This window comes from Dendropsophus ebraccatus, chromosome 2 (assembly GCF_027789765.1).
Source record: "Dendropsophus ebraccatus isolate aDenEbr1 chromosome 2, aDenEbr1.pat, whole genome shotgun sequence".
NCBI lineage: Eukaryota > Metazoa > Chordata > Amphibia > Anura > Hylidae > Dendropsophus > Dendropsophus ebraccatus.
Window position 1 is genome coordinate 69,318,419 of NC_091455.1, and position 25,137 is coordinate 69,343,555.

At 44.3% G+C, this 25,137-nt stretch overlaps 1 protein-coding gene across 2 annotated transcripts in view; it reads right to left on the reverse strand.

Moving 5' to 3' along the window:
• METTL4 (methyltransferase 4, N6-adenosine) overlaps nt 1–25,137 on the reverse strand; it is a 116,615-nt gene that overhangs the window by 82,446 nt on the left and 9,032 nt on the right. The window contains exons 3-4 of one of the 2 annotated variants that reach the window (XM_069960085.1): nt 24,849–24,938; nt 9,240–9,615 (exon numbers count right to left, since the gene is read on the reverse strand). In XM_069960085.1, coding sequence (XP_069816186.1) covers nt 9,240–9,615; nt 24,849–24,938 — 466 coding nt within the window. The remainder of the gene's footprint in view (nt 1–9,239; nt 9,616–24,848; nt 24,939–25,137) is intronic. The other variant, XM_069960086.1, reaches the window with a different exon arrangement.

The window sequence follows — 25,137 nt, forward strand, 5'->3', positions numbered from 1 at the left end:
AGACCCTGTATCACTTCACCAATCCGACAGCAGGCACTAATAAATACAGAGGATGTCCTGCTGAGACTTTGAAGACACGTATTAGTCCTTATGGCTGACTGGAAATAGGTTAGGGGGTTGAAGGGGGATGGAGGCTGACAGGATTACTGAGGTGACGTAGGGAGGTTAGATGTGACTCTGGCAATGCCAGACTACCAACTGTCACTGACAAGACTGCACAGCCCTTCTGGGTAAAAGGTGGGCGGAGCTAGCTTTCCCCTGGCCAATCACTGGAGTGTGATAGGGGAGGAGCACTGATCAAGCTCAACACTTGTCTTATTAGCGATTAATACATAACAACATATTAAATAAATATATGACAGAAAACACTATCTCCATAAGAGAGTTAGGAAAAAGTACATAGGTCCCAATACAGACTGTCTAAAGTTGCCAATAGCAACAATACATCTCCAGACGCCTGAAAATAAATACCTTTCTGGGCCATTACATCTTCATATAATGAAACTACCCCCACACCCCCACCACCAGAAAATAAAGATCATGTGACCACTGTCTCACATTGTTTGCTGAGCACAGACAGAGGATGTAGAAGTGACAGGGGTGAAGAGTGGATGGGAGGGGCAGGAATGGGGTGTGGTTAAGACTAAGTGTGTTCCCCTTTAATTTCATCCTATCATTTGCAACAGCTAAAGCTTCAACGTTAAAGTGTCACTGTCATTATAACTTTCAAAATCTAAATAAAAAAGGGGTATGACGAAAAACATGTTTTCAACTCACATTTAAGTGTACCTGTCGGTTAATTTTTTGCCCCCCAGAAATCAATAGTACAGGTGATTTTAAGAAACTTTGTAATTGGGTTTAATAGCTGAAAAACGAATTTTTATCATGAAAAAGCAGTTTGAAGCTCTCCCCCCTATCTTCATTGTTCTCTATGGAGAAGTGCAGGGAGATAAAGCATCAAAACAGGACAACAAAGAGTTAATTTACAGCTACATCACTGGGCTATCTCCTCTTAAGTCAGCACTGACCTCTCTGACATCTGAATACCGTCTTTCACAAAGTTCCCGCTGTGTAATCCTTTGTTCTCGGCTCTTTGCTGCCGACTAATCTCCCTCCTTCCTCCTGCCCCCTACCCTCTCCATAGAACAGACAGGGCTCCACTGATGTAAAAGAGTCAAGATTTCCTGATAATGAGCAGTGGATGAGAGAGAGGCATATTTGCTATATTTGCCTAATAAACCCAATTCTTTTCTGCAGAAAAAAAAAATACGACAGTGACACTTTAATATACACATATATTTTACGCTATCATGCTTTAAATCAAAACTATACTTACTTGAAATCCAGGTCCAGTATCCCAAAGACAGCTTTTTAGTCTTGTGCTGATTAAAAAAAACCCTCAGGAAGTCCTGGACTGAGTTGTGACACTCTGTACTGGCCGGGATGTCCTGTGTTTGGTCTTTTTTTCCAACCAGCACTAACTAACACTAAAAGTGTAGCTTTCATTTCAACATCACAGAGAAGCAAAGTGAAGATGGGTTTGCTGTGTCCATTATAACCTTTGGAGGAGGAGGGGTCAAGGGGGATGAGTGAGCATGAAAAGAGAACCTGCCCTGCAGTGTGGAGACTGTCCGGCCAAAAAAACACTGGTTTCACAGGTCAGACTGCTCAGTGCTGGTCTGGGCACTCTGTGAGGTAAGATTGCAGGATGCTCACTCATTCCTCTCAGTCCCTCCCCCCTCCATAAGTTATAATGGACACAGCACATCCATCTGTAGAGAAACAAAGTGAAGATGGGCTCTGTATCATATTACCTATCTTAAGTTCATTTGTTTTTATTGATCTCATTGGTTTTATTGCATCTTTATCTTATATTTTATGTTACCACAGCCATTCATTGCTTTATATTACATTTTAAAATCCTTTCAAATCAATTCTGTTCCATTTTTCCATAGCCTACAATACTAAATACACATTTGTTGCAGATCCTTGGCGCGCAGGGATAAGTAGTGCCCTCGAAGTGAAAGCAGTCATTACAATATATATTCCAATATGCCACACAAAAGCTGGGTGTAGCTTACACATTTTTATCAGTGTTTCATTTCACACCCCCTGTTGATTTTGATTTCAAAAGTTAGAACGGCAGTGACACTTTAAGATCTCCCCAGAAACATGTTGCTGAGGTACATACCAGTTCCATATTATGTATGGATCCTATGTACGGTAAAGCTATTAATACCCATTGTTGTGCGCAAAAGTCTTATTTAATAATGTACCACATTATTTCTTCTGCTACCAAATGCAAAACAATCTGCACCTACAGCTTTACTTTTCACAAGAGTATTAACCAAATACAAATACATTCTCACACTGTTCTTTCAGGCACCAATAGGTTAATAAAATAGTGTTTTCCTCTTTGGGATATGAAACAGTAATGAAATAAATTAGACTTAAGGCATCAATCATAATTACAGGTACAAATACATGTTTAGCAAATATAACTCAATTATGCTGGCAATGGGGGTGCACTGGCTCAGCAGGGAACACATGTAATTCGCACAAATGAAAAAAGCATGGATTTCCCTTAACCATAGGTGGTGTGTTATTTTGTAGATTCATAGGTCAGCAATCATGTAAATCTGTCAAGTTATATTCCCAGGTAGGGATGGTGCTTTCCACTCCTGTCTGTTAATTCAGTTAAATAAATACTATAGGAGGCTGACCTTTACCAGACATGGGATTTAAAGCGAATGTACCAGCACATATGCTGGTAGAAGTTTTTCATACTCACCGATTGGCATTGCTGTGCTGAATCTAGTCCCACTGCCCCAATGGTAAGAATGAAAGTTATCAATAGGAGTACAAGACTTCATAAATATTGTACAATTTTCAAGCTTTTTTCAGCTAAAAAACAAAAGGCCAAGGGCCCTATTCCACCGGACAATTATCGTTCAGATTATCGTTAAATCGTTCGAATCTAAACGATAATCGTTCGGTTGAAATGCAGTTAACGATTAACGACCGATCGCTGATCGTTGATCGCTTTATAAGACCTGGACCTATTTTTATCATTGCTCGTTCGCAAAACGTTTGCAAATCGTTCGCATTGAATAAGACATTGTTCGGTCGTTCGCAATAGATACGAATGCAATAGCGAGTAAATAGCGAAGAAAAAACTATCGCAATTACGATCATAAGTAACGATTATCAATCCATGGAAATGAGTGAACGTTTTCAGGTCTTTAGCAATAGCGGTCGTTTGAGATCGTTAATCGTTAACGATTATGCAAACGATAATCGTCTGGTGGAATAGGGCCCTAACAAACCATGCCAGGGTCTGACTGGAGTACTGCTGCGCAATAATTTTGTGCAAAATAAAAAACTACACATAATAAATCTAGCTAAAAAAGTAGCTAACTTAAAGGACAACTCCCGCGGGACCCCAAAAAAAAAAAAAAAACACAGACACACACAGACACCATACTCACCATCCCTCCGGTGACGATCGCCACTCGATTCGCCCGCCGTCCGCCTCTCCGTCGCCGCCGTCCGCCATCCAGCGATGTCTCCGACTTCCGGGTCCAGGGGATGGAAAAGGCTGCCAGTGCGCTTGCGCACCAGCAGCCTTTTCATTGGCTAGAGCGCATCACATGGCTTCCAGCAAGCTCAGCCAATCAGGGCTGAGCAAGCTGGAAGCCATGTGATGCGCTCCAGCCAATGAAAAGGCTGCTGGTGCGCATGTGCACCAGCAGCCTTTTCATCCCCATTCACTTTGCATGAAGACGCCGAGGAGGAAGAAGACCCGGACCGCCCCTCGGCTCTGACGTCGTCGTCACCAGATGCCGCCCCGGAGAAGAGGACCGTGACGATCGTAATAGGTAATGTATACATTCCTTAACTTCCGGGGTGGGGGGGTCGGGGGTCCGAAAGTGGGGGAAGGGGGCCAGGCCGGGTAGTTAACCACATTACAAAGTTATATAACTTTGTAATGTGTGTTAAATGAGCAAAAAAAATTTTTTTGTGGGAGTTGTCCTTTAACTAATGCCCCTAACATGCCCCCTCCAAGAGAAGGAACTGCTCAAAAATAGCACAAACTGCTTCATAAATGATGAGCAAGATACTACACCTTGCACAAGAACATAAAATAGGCCATAAAAATGGCGCAAAAAGAATGATACATGTGACCCTTCTGTTAATTTATAGTGCTAGTCTCATTGCCAAAAAAAAAAAAAAAAAAAAAAATGTAGGATGTTCTATTTTGAGCAATTTTGCTCATAAAATATGTCCATTAAATGAGGAATTACCCCTTTATCTTACTTACTGGCCCCCCAGAGTTTTCAGACACCTCTTCCTCTGTCCTTGGTGCCTCAATACTCTGTTGTAACTCTTTGTATATGCTGAAGGTGGCACCGGACAGAAAACTGATGTCGCCAGCCTTAAAACTACATCTCCCAGCATGCTGTGAGCCACCTCAATATAAGTCCATGTACCGCCCCTGCCCACCACTTGCTCGTCACTAGAGATAAGCACAACTCGAGCAGCATGATGCATGTCTCCAATGGGAGGGGAGACAGAGAGAGGAGGGAGAGGGAGTGGAAGCCCTGCAGCATCTTTTAAACTTGCAACCCTGTGTCAAAACAGCCGTGGCCTAGAGTACCTGTGCCCTAACCTTGCATCACCCCTCCGTCCCTCCTCCCCACCCTCTTCATCATTAGGAATGCCACTGGCAGGATATTTCCTATTCCTCTGCAGTGAACATTGCACAGGCGCCTTAACGATCCAGCCCATGTGTAGTGTTCACACAGCTGATAAATAGGAGAATACCTGCCTGGAGCATTCCTAATGATGAGGAGGGCGGGAGGAGCGACAGAGGTTGTGCCAGCCTAATGCATACTCAATCTAGGCCAAGGCCGTTTGGCACAGGGCTGCAAGTTTAAAAGTAGTTTTTTAGGACAATAACTGCATCACCTGCCGAACGGACCACAGGACAGATCTTGGATTAAAAGCAGCTATCCAAACGTACAAGCGGATTGGGGTGGGCAGATTGTCGGTACAGAGTCACTTTTATTTGTATTGTGTTAACTGACCAAATAATTTATTTTGTTGACTGAACAATAGAGAATATCGACACGTCAGAAGTTGTGATTGGTGGGGTCAGGGTGCTTAGACCACCACCAATCCCTTAAATCAATAAAAAACTACACAGCAAGAAGGGTGCTGCACCTGTTTGTTTCCAATTGTCACTGCTCGGTAAGCATTGTGAGTGGTGTAAGGATAAACGGAAAACCCAAAAGACTTACAGCATTTTTTGCAACATTATGTAACCTGAGGCCATTGTAACTTGGGGATTCACTGTATAACTGGGTAAAATACATTTGCTATGTTTTCGCTAAAAAACAGGAGCATATAGCTCATACCTTACGGAACCTTTGTGACGTTATGTGAAGTGCAACTTTAGCTTTTGCCCCCGCTCCTGGAGTGCGCATGCGCGTGGTGTAAGCGCAGGCGTCTGTCCCTCCTGGCGCCATATACTATGTACGCATGGTCGGAGGTTTGACTTCCGGGTTATCAGTCATAGTGGACAGCCGGAGGGGGTCGGACGTGATTCCTGTGTGACCCACGCGCATGCGCCGGCGTTCCGAAGTGTGGCGGACGCCATGACAGCTCCCACCATATAAAAAGATCCCTCAGAAGGTACACAGATAGCGCCCCCTGAACAAGATACGAAACGTGCGTTGGGGTCCCTTGCATTTACATGAAGGGTAAGGTGCAATAGGAGCATTTATATATGTGATTGTTTAATAACTAGGAGTGGGTGATTGGCAGGACTATACATAAGAGATAGCGATACTATATTACTTAAGGCTTGATGGGAAACTAACAAAACTACAAAATGAAATAAAAGAAGTTAAAAAAGACAAATTTATCCGAGATAAAGTGGACTATATGACAGAACGGGCTTTTGAAAAAAAGAAATTTCAAAATTTTCCCAACAAATACAACAAACGTGAGCCGAATACTAATAAAAATAATAAAAATAAAAAACAACCAGGAAGAAAGAAGAAGACAAGCGACTATTGGACAACTGAGTCCGATACCTCTTCCAACGATGAAAAACAGAATCCCCAAGCACGCAGAAAAGCAGGAAAAAACCTAAAGGAAAAAACAGGACCGGCTATAGTAAAGAACCTCTCCCTTTAGGAAAAGGAAAATTCGACGAGGAAGAAGAGGAAGAAATAAAAAGGATCGGAACAAAACGGAAGCAGGTGTCGTGGAAAGATTAGACAATGTGAACAGTGTCTTAGAGAGCGAACCGCCATTAGTTATCAACCTCACAGATCTAAAACTGAGTGACTCAGTATTGTCCGTATTGAACAAGGGACTAAATTACTGTCTAACTGAAGAATTTAACATAGTAGATTTTCAAATAGATATGTTTAAAAGCATGCGAAAACTAAACCTAAACTAAACCTTTTTTTCTTCTCATAATGTGGGTTCTCATGATATTGGAAGAGAAGTGGAGGGGGAAAAACCAGTAGAAGTCGGGTCTTTGGGTTTCTTTTTGGCATGAGCAGAGGACGAGCAAGATAGACAGGGACTCAGTACCTTGTTACATCTGTCCGAAAGTAATGAATTATACTGTAATAATGATGAATTTCAGTTTTTTACAGGAGGTCTCAAGAGCACATTCTCTCCCCCTATAAGTCAAGACAGCAACTTAGAACTGTTCCAGCAAAAAGTCACAGAACAAGTAAAAGCACTTATATATCCACATGACTCTGACAACATTACATTACAGGAAAAAAATGCATTAAAATGGTTACAGGAACACAATTAAATCATTTGCAAGAAAGCTGAAAAAGGGGGAAATTTAGTAGTAATGTGGAGAAAAGATTACGAAATAGAGGGTAAAAGACAACTTAGTGACACCCCCACATATACTAAACTAAAAGAAAACCCAACTCCCAAAACTTTAAAAAAAATTACAAACGGTTCTCCGCAATTATGTGGAAAAAAACATCTTGTCTAAAAAAACAGCTGAAAAATTGCTTCCTGTCAACCCTAAAAATGCCATATGGTATCATGTGCCAAAATTACACAAAGGGATAATTCCACCCCCCGGACGGCCCATAGTTGCTGCCATTGGCTCCATTACGGAGCCGCTGTCTAAATATCTGGAATGGTTGCTAAAACCGCTCTTGAAGGGCATACCATCCCTAGTTAAAGACACAAATGAATTGTGACCACTTTAGCAGACACAGAATGGCCACAAGGGGCACTGCTACGCACCATAGACGTAGAAAGTTTGTATACCCGTATACCCCACGAAAAAGGCGTCGCTGTAGTACGCCAGCTTTTAGAAAATACTGAAAAAAGCAAGGGATTCGTGGACTTTGTATGTGAGGCCTTATATTTCATCTTGCAAAACAATTGCTTTCAGTTCGATGACGAATGGTACAGGCAGGGCGAGGGTACGGCGATGGGTACGCCCGTTGCTTGTACCCTCGGTAACCTGTACCTCGCCATGTTGGAAAAGGAGATTGTGTTTTCTGAAAAAAATCCTTATTTAAGATATTTGAATTGCTACAAAAGATTTGTGGATGACGTTTTTGTTATATGGTCGGGGACCACTGAAGAATTTGCTTTATTTATCCAGTATCTCAACAACAACATGAACATGACATTTACAAGCAAACACCATAATACGCAGATAGAATTCCTAGATGTACTTGTCACCATACATAACAATCATATAAACACCACTAGTTACCGAAAACCCACGGCCTCTAATGCCATCCTCCACTACTCCAGTTACCATCCCCCACACACAAAGACAGCCGTCCCTTACGGACAATATCTGCGACTACGGAGAATTAACAGCTCTGATGAGATGTACTCAACACAGGCTAAAGAATTAACTGAACGCCTCCTCAGAAGAGGATACATACTAGAAATACTACAGAGGGCAAACGATAGGGCATATAAACAACAACAAAAAGATCTGCTCTCCTTTAACCCCTTAACGACATCGGGTGTAAATTTACGCCCTGATGCCGGTAAGGGAGTTCAGAGCGGGGCCGCGCGGCGACCCCGCTCTGAACCGCAGCGGTCCCGGGTGCCACTTGTAGCCCGGGACCGTAGGTATTAGCGGGCACGGTCCGATCGCCGTGCCCGCTAATACAGTAATCAGATGCAGCTGTCAAACATGACAGCTGCATCCGATTACCGGACGCAGCGTCATCCCTGGTGTCTAGTGGGGAGATCGCTCCTCCGGGATGTTATCCCGGAGGAGCGATCTCCGTTTCTGAAGCCGGCCGGTGTCCGCTCCAAGATGGCGCCGTCCCCGGCTTGGCACTCGTTTGTTTCCGGCTGCAGCAGCCGAAAGCAAACGAGTGCCGATCTCATGGATCTCTGCAGCATATCTATGCTGCAGAGATCTCTATGAGAGATCAAAGCACTTATACTAGAAGTCCCCTAGGGACTACGATGGTTTGTATACTAAAGTATACAAACTTTAATTCCGAGTAATGTGGTGAATGATTTCAGATAGTTTGCAAAAGCGCTTGTTTGCAATCTGTGCTGAATGTTCCTATGTATGAGGAAAATGGGAGAGGACGGGAGAAGTTATTGTTGGTGTAGACCAACTATTACTTTGCTTCAACTGCAGCAGAATGTTTAGCCAAATTTTGGTGCACAGTGTCGTAACTTTGCAGCTTGTCTTTATGGACTCAGAAGACAAAGGCTCTGAAGTGTCTCAAATATAAAATAAATGTAGAAAAAAAAAGGTAATTGACACTTTCTAAATAAAATTCTGGCACAGACACATTAGCGCAGCTGTGTGAAAAACAGCAAAGCGTCAAAATAAAAATTAAAATAAGAAACAAAAAAAAAAAAAAAAAACACTACCATCATATCTCTTGGCGCTCCTGTTGCAAAGCTTCACAGTTTTTTTTTTGCCAGTTTTTGTATACCCAAATGACTGAGATTGGCAAAAGGCAATATAAACAAGCCATTTTCTCCTACACATTGTCTACACCTCTGACTGCTCAACGGAGGAACATATAGTTATGGTGTGACTATTGGATACATTATGCATGAATACACCAACTTGTGAACCTGACTGCACATTTTGTGTCTGCATGGAGTGACCTTTTAAGGTTAGAAATAAAAATATGCACTTATCATTAAATTTACAACAAAAAACATAACAACAGAGCTGGAGTAGACAAAGTACTTACAATGCAGAAGGGGTTCCATGTTCGAAATATCTGAGAGTAGAAAGCTACTTCTGGGTGGTATGAGATATTTCTCACCCATTAAGTGAATGATTTTAGGACTATCTGAAGTGTTTTCTGTAATGTGTGATAAATAGTCCCCATCTTGAGAAAATGGACTTTCTGTGTCAAGAGTCTTCACAGTATAGTCAGGTGAAGGAACACAAGGCATGTCCTTGGTCATATCACAAAGATCAGCCAAGCTCTTTTTGTTGCCATATATTTCTAACACAATTTTACATTTTTCTTCTTCGTCTGTTCGGGAAGGCGAGTGAAGCAGTCCTTTCTTAAATCCTTCTTGAATCAGCAGCCGTGATCCTTGTAAAATAAGATCACTTATCTGGAAAGTAAGAGAAAACAAGAGAAACACTTAAGAGAAAGTGAGAGAAATACTTGCACCTGCAGCTTTGGTTTACGCGACCTCAGTGCAATAACTAACCGTCCGTTTACACGGAGCGATAATTCGCCCAATCGATCGTTTAACGATTTTGAAGCAACAATTTGATTTTGATAACAATCAGCGTTTAGATGGAGAAAAATTGTTTAAAAAAAAAAGTTTTTGCGATCGTTTTAAGATCACTTAAAGTGACACTGTCACCTCCTTTGTGCGTTCTGACAGTTTTCATACCTTATTTTATATCATACGTCATGGTGCTTGTTCAAGTAAAAAGTCATCTTTTATGAACTGCAGATTGTGTTGAGAGGGCAGGGCCTCGCTGCATTAGCGCCACTTAGCCCCACGCATGACGGCATTGTTGGCCCGTCCCTTCGCCGGCCATTGGAACAGGCAGCCCTAAAGGTCTAGGCCCCGCACCCTCTAGGTTGGACCACCAATGGGTGTCAAGTGGGCAGCCAATGGTGGTGCTGTGGGTGGGGCTAAGTGGCGCTAATGCTGCGAGGCCCCACCCACTCAGCACAATCTGCAGTTGATAAAAGATCACTTTTTACTTGACCGAGCACCATGGCGTATAATATAAAATAAAGTATGAAAAACGCTAAATTTACCCTTTACACCTGTGTAGAGATGTCAGAATGCAAAAAGGAGGTGACAGTGTCACTTTAAGCCCATATCACACATAGGGTGCATCTGTGAAAGACTGTTTACACGACGATTTGAGAACATATTGAAAGATCACAATGAACGATTTCTCGCTCGACGCTTGATCGTTCGCTGTGTTTACAAGAGCCGATTATCGCTCAAATGCAATCATTATTTGAAAATTCGAACAATAATCGTTCTGTGTAAACGCACCATTAGTCCTCAATGCAATAACTATGATTAGACAATAGATACCCCTAACTAGTGACTAAATGATTGAACAGACAGGAGCCAATCTCAGTAAACCTACAGCTATGCTCTGGACATGCAGCAGTATACACCTAAAAACCATTTTTATTGTTTTAGGCTATGCTCACACAACGTACATTTTCGTAAAACCATTATTTCTAAAAAAAAATACGTGCTTTTGCTGCCTATGGGATCCAGCCGGAGCGTATACACATAGTATACGGTCCGACCGAGATCCCTAGCGGCGCCGCAAACAACTGACATGTCAGTTTTGTGCAGCTGCATCAGAACTCTGCGGGGCTAAAGATCATCCAGCCGTTACTTTAGTACCAGCCGGTATGATTTTTCAGAGACCGTCCGGGTCCAGGTAATGAACAGCTGACGGCTGATTAAATGCAAAAGGCTGTGCGCGCATCACTAGCGATGTTAAATAACAATGCCGGCCAAAACATTTAACTATGTAATTGCCCAACAAAAATTATGACGTCTCACCCGCAGACATAACATGTCGACATGGATATCTGTAAATAAAGCATCACATGTTTCAAGCACAAGACAGTGGTGAGTGCCACAATTTCTTTGAAATATGGACATTTTAAAGCGACTCTGTACCCACAATCTGACCCCCCCAAATCGCTTGTACCTTCGGATAGCTGCTTTTAATCCAAGATCTGTCCTGCAGTCCGTTTGGCAGGTGAAGCAGTTGTCCTAAAAAAATACTTTTAAACTTGAAGCCCGTGCCAAACAGGAGTATCTGTGCCCTTAGGTTGCATTCCCTCGTAGAATGCATGTACTGGAGCTCCCCAGCGCCCGGACAGCATCTGTAATGAGATGCTGGGAGCGGGGGAGACTGTATTCATAAGCGCCGCGCTGTAATGAATCAGCCGCGCGGTGCTGTTACTACAGCGCGGCGCTTATGAATACAGTCTCCCCCGCTCCCAGCATCTAATTACAGATGCTGTCCGGCCGCGGGGGGGCTCCAGTACATGCATTCCACGTCAGTGATCCGTCAGAATCACGGAACGTGAGAATGCAGCCTAACTTTGCACCACCCCTCTGTCCTTCCTCCCCACCCTCTTCATCATTAGGAATGCTCCAGGCAGATTGCCTCCTATTCCCCACCTGTGGCAGCCCGGCACATGGGCTGGATCGTTAAGGCACCTGTGCAATGTTCAGCATGGAGAAAATGTTTCAGTGGCATTCCTAATGATGAAGAGGGTGGGGAGGAGGGACGGAGAGGTGGTGCAAAGTTAGGGCACAGATACTCCCGTTTGGCACGGGCTTCAAGTTTAAAAGTATTTTTTTAGAACAATAAATGCATCACCTGCCGAACGGACCACGGGACAGATCTTGGATTAAAAGCAGCTATCTGAAGGTACAAGTGGCTTAGGGGGGTCAGATTGTGGGTGCAGAGTCGCTTTAAAGACTGTTTCTATTCATGCACACCACTACTGTTTATTGCTCGCCCAACCTGCACACCTGAATCTCCCACGTGCTAGTGCAAGTAACCACCCAAGGAATTGGTCTGCTAGCTGTGCCGGCTTTAAATCTTATTGTGATTCATATTTAAGTATGTTATTGCCCAACAAAAATTATACAAATTCTCAATATACACTAGTTATGGGAAATGCACCTATAGTGCTTTATTCCTTATTATTACAGCTTTAAAGGGGTGCTCCAGCATGGGGGCACCGGGGAGGAGGTGGTTGAAATAAAAGACATCCACTTACCTCCCCGGTTCCAGCGGCAGGTCCCGCATCACGTCGCTCCGGTCCCCAGTTCCCGCCCGCTTCCGGGTGTCTGACGCCACCCAAGACGCTACGTCTCAGGGCCGCTCAGCCACTCAGTGAAGGAGGCGGGATCCGAGCGGACTTCAAACGGATCCCGCCTCCTTCACTGAGTGGCTGAGCGGACCTGAGACGTCACGTCTCAGGCCCACGTCAGACACCCGGAAGCGGCCGGAAACCGGGCACCGGAGCGCAGTGATGCGGGACCCGCCACTGGAACCGGGGAGGTAAGTGGTCCCCCCAAAAAAGTGCCCCCACGCTGGAGCACCCCTTTAAGTCTTCTATTCCTAGCAAAAATGGCGACGTCGAGATCCACTGTCTAATATACAGAGGTGCGGGCTGGGCTGTGCGGCAGCAGGGACAGGAGCATGAAGTAGGGTAACCTCCAGTAACAGTTCCAGTGCAGGATGGGAAAGAGACCACCAGGATGATGTGACATGTGAATCATCATCCCCGGGGTCTCTCTCCCTTCCTTGCACCAGAGCTATCATTAGCTGTATTGTGTGGGCGGCCAATAGACCTGGACAGAAAACTGCTGGAGGAGCTGCTCTCTCAGCTCGTCTCATCCATCAGACCTGTCAGCCCGTGCAGCCGTGTAGCTGACCACTGTCTGGACCTTCCTTTATTTTCTCCCTGAAGCCGTGTCTCTTTGCCCTTCCTCCCCAGGCACAGCCTGCTCTCTCCCCAAGCGCAGAGTAACACAGAAGGTTTGGAAAGCAGGTTGCTACATGGCTACACGGGCAGAAGGACTGAGCACGGGCTGACAGGTCTGATGGAGGAGAGCTGGTGAGAGCAGCTCCCACAGCAGTCGACTATCCAGGTTTACTGGCCGCCCACACAACACAGATAACTCCTGTGCAGGGACGGGGGAGAAACCATCGGGATAATGATGATTCACATGTCACATCATCCCAGTGTTATATCCCCCGTCCTGCTTCACGCTCCTGTCCCTGCCGCTGCACAGCCCTGCACCTCTGTATGTTAGTAAACGAAGGAACTTTGGGTGAAATTTATCTAACTGGTGTACAGTAGAATGGTCTTAGTTGCCCCTAGCAACCAATCCGATTCCACCTTTCATTTTTCAAAGAATCTGAAAAGTGGAATCTGATTGGTTGCTAGAGGCAACTAATGGTGCATTTACAGAGACAGATTAATCTGACAGATTTCTAAAGCCAAAGCCAGGAACAGACTATAAACAGGGTGCAGGTCATAAAGGAAAGACTGAGATTCCCTGTCTTTTCAAGTCCATTCCTGACTTTGGCTTCCAAAATTGGTCAGATAAATCTGCCTGTGTAAACGCACCATAAGACAATTCTACTGTACACCAGTTTAATAAATCTCCCCCTATATGTTCATTTCCCATAATTAGTGTACATTGAGAATTTGTATCATTTTTGTTGGGCAATAGCATACTTAAATTTATGTTTTGTTTGGAATTCTCCTTTAACCCTTTGATGACCAAGCCAAATTTCATTTTTGTGCTTTTGTTTTTTCCTCCTCATGTTTAAAAGGTGTTTGTGTGGTGAAATTGAAAAAACAAGAACAAACAAACAGCCATTTTTGTTATTGGGGGTGGGGGGTGGGGGTATGCGGTTCCCCCTATGGTAAAACTGACATATTACATATGTTCCCCAAGTCAGTACGATTAGGATATGCAACTTATATAACTTCTATTTTAATTGACGGCTTTTTTTAAATTGCTCTATTACAAAACTTATAACACTTTTATCCTTTGGTCTATAGAGCTGTAAAGTGAGCCATTTTTTGCGCCATGCAGGGCTGTGGAGTTGGTAAGCCGCAGCTCTGACTCTGACTGCTGAATTATATCAGGGCCAACTCCTTCATAAATGGTCAGTCAGATACCAGGAGAGTTATTTATCACACTGGCTTCTCCCTAATGTCCTACATGATCCTGGGGCGACTTAGGAGAAGCTGGTTTATATCTTTCCTCATTCCCTCATGTGTGTGCAGTGGATGCAGCCAGTCTCCAGCCTCCATGTCCTGAACAACTCAGAACTAGACTAGATGGAGCAAGGTGATCATTTCCTGCTGCCAACCCTCTACTAAATATTCACCATACAAGAAACACTGCTAACAATGCCAGATACCTGTGATATAGAGAGCTCAACCATAGTGATATAGAGGGGTCACACATAGTGATATACAGGGGTCACTGCAGGAGCACATAGCACACACACACACAGAAACACTCATACACACATAGCCTGCTGCAGCCATAGCGCACGCGCACACACACACACACACACACACACACACACACACACACACACACACACACACAGCTGCAGCCATAGAACCCTGAAAAAAAACACACAATCTTCTCCCAGAGAGAAAACACCACATTAAGGACAGGGGTTACTACTACCAGGGCTGTGGAGTCGGAGTCATGGAGTTGGAAAAAAATGTACTGACTCCGACTCCAGCTTTAAAAAAATCTTTAAAAAATGTAGAATTGAATTTTGATATCAATTTTACAAGTTTTTCTCATAAATATATATTATGAGCAACATTCTAATAGGACACTGGCCCTATTACATAAGGGGGGTCATGGAAAAGTTGTCGGTGACTATTTGGTAGTTTGTTTCTGAGCTGGAAGAGTCCATTGTGTGGGGGGAGATCTGTGCTGTTCTCTTCCTAAATGCAGGACGACTGTATATGTGCAGAAATGTAATGTGAAGATATCCTGTGTAATATAGAGGAGGAAAAGACATAAGTAGTGTAGCAGTAACCTCTGTCCTCAGTGTGGTGTTCTCTCTGGGAGAAGATTGTGTGTTTTCCCTCAGTGTTCTATGGCTGCAGCTGTGTGTGTTTGCTATGGCTGCAGTAGGCTGTGTGTGTGCTATGGCTGCAGCAGGCTGTGTGTGTGTGTGTGCTATGGCTGCAGCAAGCTGTGTGTGTGTGTGCGCGCGCACTATGGCTGCAGCAGGCTGTGTGTATGTGTGCTATGGCCACAGCAGGCTGTGTGTGTGTGTGTGTGTGTGTGTGTGTGCGCGTGTGTGTGCGCACGCACTATGGCTGCAGCAGGCTGTGTGTATGTGTGGTTTCTGCTATGGCTGCAGCAAGCTGTGTGTGTGTGTGTGTGTGTGTGTGTGTGCTATGGCTGCAGCAGGCTGTGTGTGTGCGCGCTATGGCTGAAGCAGGCTGTGTGTGTGTGTGGGTGTATGCTATGGCTGCAGCCGGCTGTGTGTGTGTGTGTGTGTGTGTGTGCATGCTATTGAATGTCCCCACAGTGGCCTTCTATATCACTATGTGTGACCCCCTCTCTATATCACTATGTGTGACACCTCTCTATATCACTATGTGGGACCCCCTGTATATCACTATGGCTGACCTCTATATTACAGGTATCTGGCATTGTTAGCAGTGTTTCTTTAAAGTGACACTGTCACCCCCTTTATGCATTCTGACCTCTCTACACAGGTGTAAAAGGTAAATTCAGCGTTTTTCATACCTTATTTTATATCAAACGCCATGGTGTTTGTTCAAGTAAAAAGTGTCCTTTTATCAACTGCAGATTGTATTAAGTGGGCGGGGCCTTGCCCCCTTGATGCCCATTGGTTGGCTGACAAAGGGGGTGGGGTCTAGACCTTTCAGACAGCCTGTTCCAATGGCCGACAAGGGGGCGGGGCCAACTGTGCCGTTGTGGGTGGGGCTAAGTGGCGCTGCAAAACTTGTAATGCTGCAAGGCCCCGCCCACTTAACACAATCTGCAGTTGATAAAAGATTACCTTTTACTTGAACAAGCACCATGACGTATGATATAAAATAAGGTATGAAAAACGCAAAATTTACCCTTTACACCTGTGTAATGATGTCAGAATGCACAAAGGAGGTGACAGTGCCACTTTAAGTATGGTGAATATTTAGTTAGAAACATAGAAAACTTTCAGCAGGAAAAGATCACCTGCTCCATCTAGTCTAGTTCTGAGTTGTTCAGGACATGGAGGCTGGAGACTGGCTGCATCCACTGCACACACAGGAGAAGCTTCCTTTGTATGTTTCAGAAGTCGCCCCAGGATCATGTAATACATTAGGGAGAAGCTGCTGAGCCAGTGTGATAAATAACTCCCCTGGTATATGACCGGCCATTTATGAAGGAGCAGGAGTCGGAGTAGGGAGTCTGTCCTGATAAAATTCAGGAGTCAGAGTTGGAGTCAGAGCTGCGGCTTACCGACTCCACAGCCCTGACTACTACATTACTTATGTCTTCTCCTCCTCCTCTATACTACACAGGATATCTCCATATTACACTGCTGCTCATATACAGTCATACAGCATCCAGGAAGAGAACAGCACAGATCTCCCCCCACACAATGGACTCTTCCAGCACAGAAACAAGCTGCCAAATAGTGACTGACAACTTTTCCTCGACCCCCCCCCTTATCTAATAGGGCCAGTGTCCTATTAGAATGTTGCTCCTAAAATATATTGATAAGCCAAACTTATAAAACTCAAATCAAAACTCAATTCTAAATTTTGTAAAAGATTTTCTTAAAGCTGGAGTCGGAGTCAATACATTTTTTCCGACTCCAACTCAGACTCAGACTCCACAGCCCTGGTGCCATGATCTGTACTTTCTACCAGCACTTTGCCTCAGTATATGCGACTTTTTGATGGCTTTAAAGGGGTTATCCAGCGCTACAAAACATGGCCACTTTCTTCCAGCTTGGGCAGTGTTTTGCTGCTCAGTTCCATTGAAGTGAATGGAGCTTAACTGCAAACCGCACCTAAACTGGAGCCAAGAGTCATGTTGTCTCTGAAAGAAAGTTGCCATGTTTATGTAGCACTGGATAACCCCTTTAAATTACAATTTTTCTGGATTTGATTTGACTAAAAATCAGCAATGTTGCGCTTTGGTATGCTTTTGCACTTATGCCATTTACCATGCGCAATCAAGAATGTGATAATTTAATAGTTCCCTAGGGAGCTTCTATTATAACTGCATTAATCTCTCATTGAGATCTATACAGTTCACTGCATAGATCAATGAGATCCATGACCCATTGTTCTGGCCTGCTGGAGCCCAGAGCAATGGATTGCTGAGCCAGGATCAGCGCCATTACGGTGAAGAGGCCTGACCCGGCAACATGCAGGGATCGTCCCTTCGCGATCGCATTGGGGAGGGGTGATCCCACAACTAGTCCATGGATAGGGGACACAAGCCACTTAAATGCAGCCGTCAGTTTTGACAGCTGCATTTAATTTGCTAATTAGTGGGCACCCCGATCGGGCCGCCCCAACTAATAGCCACAGTCCCCGACAGCAGCCAGAAGCGCAGTAGCTGAAAGCAGGGTCGCTCCCTAAACTGACACAGGATGTGCAGGTACACCCTGGGTCGTTAATTGGTTAATACAACCCCGGATGCATGATCTAGTATATCGGCCATCTGGTACGGCCTAAAGCAGCTTTACATCACTTGATTTAGGAGGTATTAAAATTTCAGAAGCTCATCCTCCCCCTTTCTGAGGAATGCCCCCCTTAAATGTCAGAGAGAATTCCCAGAAACATATCCAATTTAGGCCAGTGGTACAGCTTCTGTCTATTGATGCCTATGTCCAACAAGCGGAATCAGCTTCCAGCATAATGGTAAAGAACAAAAGGAGTTAAAGGAGAAGCCCGGCCAAAATTAATTTTTGATATGTTATTACTTATGGAAAGTTATACAAATTTTTAATCTACATTAATTATGGGAAATGCACATATAGGGCTATTTCCCTTAATTTAGTAGATCAGGGAGACTTCAGATTCTATCAGATACAGTGACGTCACGACGAAAGGTGTAATTCCTATGGAGTGTCCAGCAGGGGGCATTCTATATGTAGAAATCTATGGGACTTTATTGTTTCTATGGATTTCTATGTAATGTAATGTAGTGTACAGTATGCTTTATTGAATGAATATATCTATGAAATACTTTAGGGAGCAAGTGTCCTTGCTCCCCAAATTATTGCATAAATGTATTCAATCAGTACATTAGGATATCACAGTAAGCCCGCCGATCCGGACTATATATACACTAAACTACTGCTCCCATCATCTGCTCATAGTATGAGCAGGTGATGGGAGTAGTAGCTGGGTTTATGCTATGACTTGCCCACTGCCGGGCGCAGGGGGGAGCCGCTCATCACACAGGAGCGCTCCCCCCTCCTCCTCCTTCCGGGATCCGGGGAACCTCCCCCCTATCCCGGGGCTGACTCCCTGCCTGGCCACCGCTCTCCCCCCACACATACCAGCTCCCGACGCTTTCTGGCCAGCACGCGTGGGAGAGGACGGTCAGTGCGGACACCAGGATGCATCGGGAGCCAGTATGTGTAGGGGGAGAGCGGCGGCCAGGCGGGAAGTCAGCCCTGGGATAGGGGGGAGGTTCCCCGGATCCCGGAAGAAGGAGGAGGGGGGAGCGCTCCTGTGTGATGAGCGTCTCCCCCCTGCGCCAGGCAAGTGATAGCCATAACTCAGCTACTACTCCCATCACCTGCTTATACTGATCGAATACATTTATGCAATACTTTGGGGAGCAAGGACACTTGCTCCCCAAAGTATTCCATAGATGTATTCATTCAATAAAGCATACTGTACACTACATTACATTACTTTACAAAGAAATCTATAGAAACAAAGTCCCATAGACTTCTACATATAGAGCGCCCCCTGCTGGACACTCCATAGGAATAACACCTTTTGTCGTGAGGTCACTGTATCTGAGAGAATTCTAACACTTCCTGATCTACTAAATTAAGGGAAATAGCCCTATATGTGCATTTCCCATAATTAATGTACATTAGAAATTTGTATAACTTTTCATAAGTAACAACATATCAAAAATTAATTTTGGCCGGACTTCTCCTTTAACCCCTTAGTGACCGCCGATACGGCTTTTTACGGCGGTCACTAAGGGTCCTTATTCTGCTGCCATCAGCTTTTTACGGCGATGGCAGAGAATAAGGCTGCGGGGCCGGGACGGCCCCCACCCCATCCCCCCGGCTACCGGAGGTAGCTGAGGGGTTGGGGCAGTGTGTGGGGTCAGTCACGGACCCCCCCCCCCCCTTACCGACGATCGCCGCTATTAACGTTATAGCGGCGGCCGTCGGTAAAGGAGATTACCGGTGCTGCCGCCGCCTTTCATCTCCCCCCGCCGTGAATCTACGGCGGGGGGAGATGAAATAAGTGTCCCCCAGACCTCAGATCAGCCCCCCCTAGTAGGGAATCACTAACCCCCCTCCCCCGGCGGCCATCATTTCCAAGATGGCCGCCGCCATCGCTGTGAACCGACTAATGTCGGTTCACAGCGATGGAAAAGTTAAAATGAATGAAAGCCCCATGCTCTCCGCCACCGGAAGTAGCGGAGAGCATGGGGCAGTCATCGGGGACCCCCCTGTTGGGTCCCGGTACAAGCGATCAGCGGTATATACTATATACCGCTGATCGCTTGTACCATGTGCATCCAGGCACTTTTTATCCCCTGTCACCATGAATGATTGGTGACAGGGGATAAAAAGTGATGTACCCCCACCCCCCAAGTCGCCCCCCACCCCTCCTGTCACCCTTGTCCCCGAGTCACCCTCCCCTTCCCCATATACTCACCTGCTCCTGGAGCTCCTTCCTCCTCGACGTCCTGGCTGGTTATGAAGTGCGCATGCGCTTCACAACCAGCCAACTCTGAAAATTTAGAGACCAATTTGGTCTCTGTCACTGAACTATGATTACTGAGACAGAAAATATCACAGTAATCATAGTAATACAGTGAAAATGAATATGTAAAGTACAAAAAGTGACAAACATACAAAAAAATAAAACACACACTTTTTATTATAGTAATAATTGCAGTTTACTCCCAAATTACCCCTAACCCCTCCCCAGATTACCCGTAACCACCGCACGTTGCCCGTAACCACTGCACGTTGCCCGTAACCACCACAAATTGCCAGTGACCCCCTCCCGATTGCCCGTAACCACCCCAAATTACATGTACCCACCCCAGATTACCTATAAGCACTTCAGTTTATCAGTAACAATCCCAGATTGTCTGTAACCCTTCCAGGTTGCACATAACCCCCCCAAGTTCCCCGTAATCATGCTAGATTACATGTAACCCCCCTCCAGATTGCACGTAACCACCGCACGTCGCCTCTGACCACCGCACGTCGCCTCTGACCACCCCAAATTGCCAATGACCCCCTCCAGATTGCGGTGCCCATGCCAGATTACAGGTATCCACCCCAGATTGCCTATAAGAACTTCAGTTTATCCGTAACCACCCCACATTGCCCGTAACCACCCCACGTTGCCCGTAACCACCCCAGATTGTCAGTAAGCACTGCAGGTTGCCCGTAACCACCCCACGTTGCCCGTAACCACCCCAGATTGTCTGTAAGCACTGCAGGTTGCCCGTAACCACCCCACGTTGCCCGTAACCACCTCAGATTGTCTGTAAGCACTGGAGGTTGCCCGTAACCACCCCACGTTGCCCGTATCCACCCCAGATTGTCTGTAAGCACTGCAGGTTGCCCGTAACCACCCCACGTTTCCCGTAACCATCCCAGATTGTCTGTAAGCACAGCAGATTGCCCGTAACCAGCCCACGTTGCCCATAACCACCCCTCGTTGCCCGTAACCACCCCACGTTGCCTGTAACCACCCCACGTTGCCGTAACCACAGCAAGTTGCCCGTGACCACCCCATGTTGTCCGTAACCACCCCAGATTACCTGTAACCACCTCAGGTTGCCCATAACCACCCCTGGTTGCCCGTAACCACCCCACATTACCTGTAATCTCATTTTTTTTATTTTATTTTAGTAACTGCGCTATTCTAATAACCATTACTAGCTGCGGTTTTGCTCCTGTAAATTGGCGCTCCTTCCCTTCCGAGCCCTGCTGTGTGCCCATACAGTGGTTTATGCCCACATATGGGGTACCGTTGTACTCAGGAGAACCTGCGTTACAGATTTTGGGGTACGTTTTCTCTCCTGTTCCTCGTCAAATTGAGAAATTTCAAACTAAACCAACATATTATTGGAAAAATTCGAGTTTTTCATTTTTACTGGCTAATTTTGAATACTTTCCTCTAATACCTGTGGGGTAAAAATGGTCACCACACCCCAAGATGAATTCTTTGAGGGGTGCACTTTCCAAAATGGGGTGACTTTTGGGGGGAATCTATTCTGCTGACACTACAGGGGCTCTGCAAACGCACCTGGCGCTCAGAAACTTCTTCAGAAAAATCTGCACTGAAAATGCTAATTGGCGCTCCTTCCCTTCTGAGCCCGGCTGTGTGCCCATGCAGTGGTTTATGCCCACATATGGGGTACCGTTCTACTCAGGAGAACCTGCTTTACATATATTGGGGTGACATTTCTCTCCTGTTCCTCGAGAAATTGAGAAATTTCAAACTAAAGGAACATATTATTGGAAAAAATCGAGTTTTTCATTTTTACTGTCTACTTTTGAATACTTTCCTCAAATACCTGTGGGGTCAAAATGGTCACCACACACCAAGATGAATACTTTGAGGGGTGCACTTTCCAAAATGCAGTGACTTATGGCGAGATTTTACTCCGCTGGCACTACAGGGGCACTGCAAACGCACCTGGCGCTCGGAAACTTCTGCAGCAAAATCTGCATTGAAAAAGCTAATTGGCGCTCCTTCCCTTCTGAGCCCTCCTGTGTGCCCATGCAGTGGTTTATGCCCACATATGGGGTACCATTGTACTCAGGAGAACTTGCGTTACAAATTTTGGGGTACTTTTTTCCTCTTGTTCCTCGTGAAATTGAGAAATTTCAAACTAAACGAACATATTGGAAGAATTCGAGTTTTTCATTTTTACTGTCTTCTTTTGAATACTTTCCTGTAATACCTGTGGGGTCAAAATGGTCACCACATACCAAGATGAATTCTTTGAGGGGTGTACTTTCCAAAATGGGGTGACTTATGGGGGTTTTTCTCTCTGCTGACACTACAGGGGCACTGCAAACGCACCTGGTGCTCAGAAACGTCTTCAGCAAAATTTGCATTGGAAAAGCTAATTGGTGCTCCCTTCCTTCTGAGCCCTGCTGTGTGCCCATACAGTGGTTTACGCCCACATATGTGGTACTCAAGAGAACCTGCATTACAAATTTTGGGGTGCTTTTTGTCTCATATTCCTTTTGAAAATGAGAAACTTTAATCTAAACGTATATATTATTGGAAAATTAAAATTTTCCATTTTTTTACTGCCTAATTGTGAATACTTTCCTCCAGCCCCTGTAGGGTTAAAATGCTCATTATACCCCTAGATTAATTCTTTAAGGTGTGTAGTTTCCAAAATGGGGTCACTTATGGGGGTTTTCAGGATACCAGACTTCTAAATACATTTAAAAAAAGAACTGGTCCCTAAAAAAAATCTGTTTCACGAAAATGTGATCATTTGCTGATAAATTTCTAAGCCCCATAACACCCTAAAAAAGTAAAATATGTTTACCAAATTATGCCAGAATAAAGAAGACATATTGGTAATGTGACTTAGTAATTAATTTATGTGCTACGACTTTCTTTTTTTAGAAGCAGAGAATTTCAAAGTTCATAAAATGCAAATTTTTTTAATTTTTCATGATATTTTGATGTTTTTCACAAAAAACACACAAAGTAGTGACCAAATTTTGCCACTAACATAAAGTGCCATATGTCACGAAAAAACAATCTCAGAATCGCTAGCATACGTTAAAGCATCACTGAGCTATAAGAGCATAAAGTGAGACAGGTCAGATTTTGAAAAATTAGCCTGGTCATTAAGGCCAAAACTAGCTGCAGCACGAAGGGGTTAAGTAAGCGGTCATTTATTGCTGTGGAAAATGATCTAGTACAACTTGTATTTTATTTTTTTAATTCCTGCCTATTCTAGAAGGTCCTTACAAGTTGACTCTAGTCACTAAATTCCTCAGTGGGCAGATATTAAATTGAATCGTTTTTCCAAAAAACAATGGGCCATATTTATTAATGCTGTCTAATTGTTAGCCGGCACAAACATAGTAGAGAGTCTATAAATGCCCCAGATTTATTACATGGGCTCATGCTGTTTGATCCGGATATCATCTGTTCTCAGACTAGCACTGATTTAGCTTCTTACACAAGGTCTGGGAGGACCAAAACAATGCAGTAGTATTAGTTATTCATGTCTTCTTTATACATTAATCACTACTGTAATTTTGGAACCCTGATGGGATGTCTGGCTAGCAACTCTTACCTGACATCATCTGCAGACTTTTATTGTGTGCTATGATATATGCCTCATGCTGATATGAAATAAATTGCATATGCTAACACTGACTATTCTAGAGTACCAATTTTCAATAACCGTTGGCCAAACTGACCTCTCGGCAAAAATCAATAAGATCAGATGGGGGGGGGGGGGGAACTTAACACACCCAACAGTAACCTATTACCCTTGAAGATATTAAAATAAACTCACTCCAAATACTTTGTTAGAATTTGCAAGTCATCTATGTATTCTGTGTTCCCACTCATGCCACCAGTTACTGTACTCTCCTAGTAAAAGCAACAGCCATTATTACTAGTAAATTATGTATATAGTGAAGAGATCCCTTCTAGAAAACATTCCGTAATTTAGTCAATGAAAAATTCAGCACCATTTATAATTCATGCAGACCTTGTTTGCAGACTTTTACTACATCAGAAGGGTTTCATAATCAAATTCAAGGCTGCAGCCTCACAAGCAGAGCACTTCATGGGCGCATAAATCTATACTGCCCATACAACCAAGTCATGTTCCTTGCTTGCTGCATATTAGAGAGTTATCACCATGAACACCTATTTAGCACATCTTCCTGCAGAGCATTACAACAGCGAAACCCTAGTGACAGGAAAAGAAATGTGTATTAAAAGTCCTATAGATGATGGAATTATCTTGGCTTCTGATACAGTACATAGCTTTAAGAGATGCTTCACGCAGACTGTATTTTTAAGAGGAGTAAAGCTTTGATGGTTTACTAAAGATCAGTACAAAGTAGAGTCATTACTGGAAAACAAATCTTGAAGAATATAAAATAGAAATATCCTGCAGTGGTGTTTGCCGTGAGGAGAAATGAACAGCAGTTCAGCACTTTTATAGAGACAGCAAAGCATAACCCCATAAGTCGGCAAATATATCCTCAATCTGTTTTTAAGTTATGCACATGGATAGAATGGTGCAGGCATGGGGAAGCTGTTGCCACGATCCCTTTTTTGAACTGCAGCCTGGTTCCCACGTATGGTGCCGTTCTATTTCCGGACACGGGGGTGGAGCACTGAAGGTGGGCCAGTCCGGTGAGAGGAAATTTCCGCATTTACTAAAAATGATGTGTTACAATTTTCAATTCTTACAATTCAAAACACTGGAACATTTTCACAATAAAAACACAAAGAATAAGAAAAATACAAGATGTTTTCTTTATGATAATAGAAGAGCTCAGAAAGCCATAAAGAATTTACTGTACTTCCCACGACCTGAAATAGTTGGATGCTCTTGTTTCCTTTGTGAGCCCGCCAAATTCTGCCTCTGCTACACCAACTTATTGCTATAGCCACAAACTGAAGCTGAGAATACAAAAACACATTATTTTAACCCCTTAACAACAAGAATGTTTATGATGGTTTAAAGGGAACCAATCAGCCCAATCGTGCTGATATGGTTCCCAGGAGCAATGTATAAAGCTCCTGCAGCAGCTGTGGCACATACCGGCTGCAGCAGGAGCTTTATACCAGAGAATAAAGTTTTATTCTCCAGGCGCGTGAC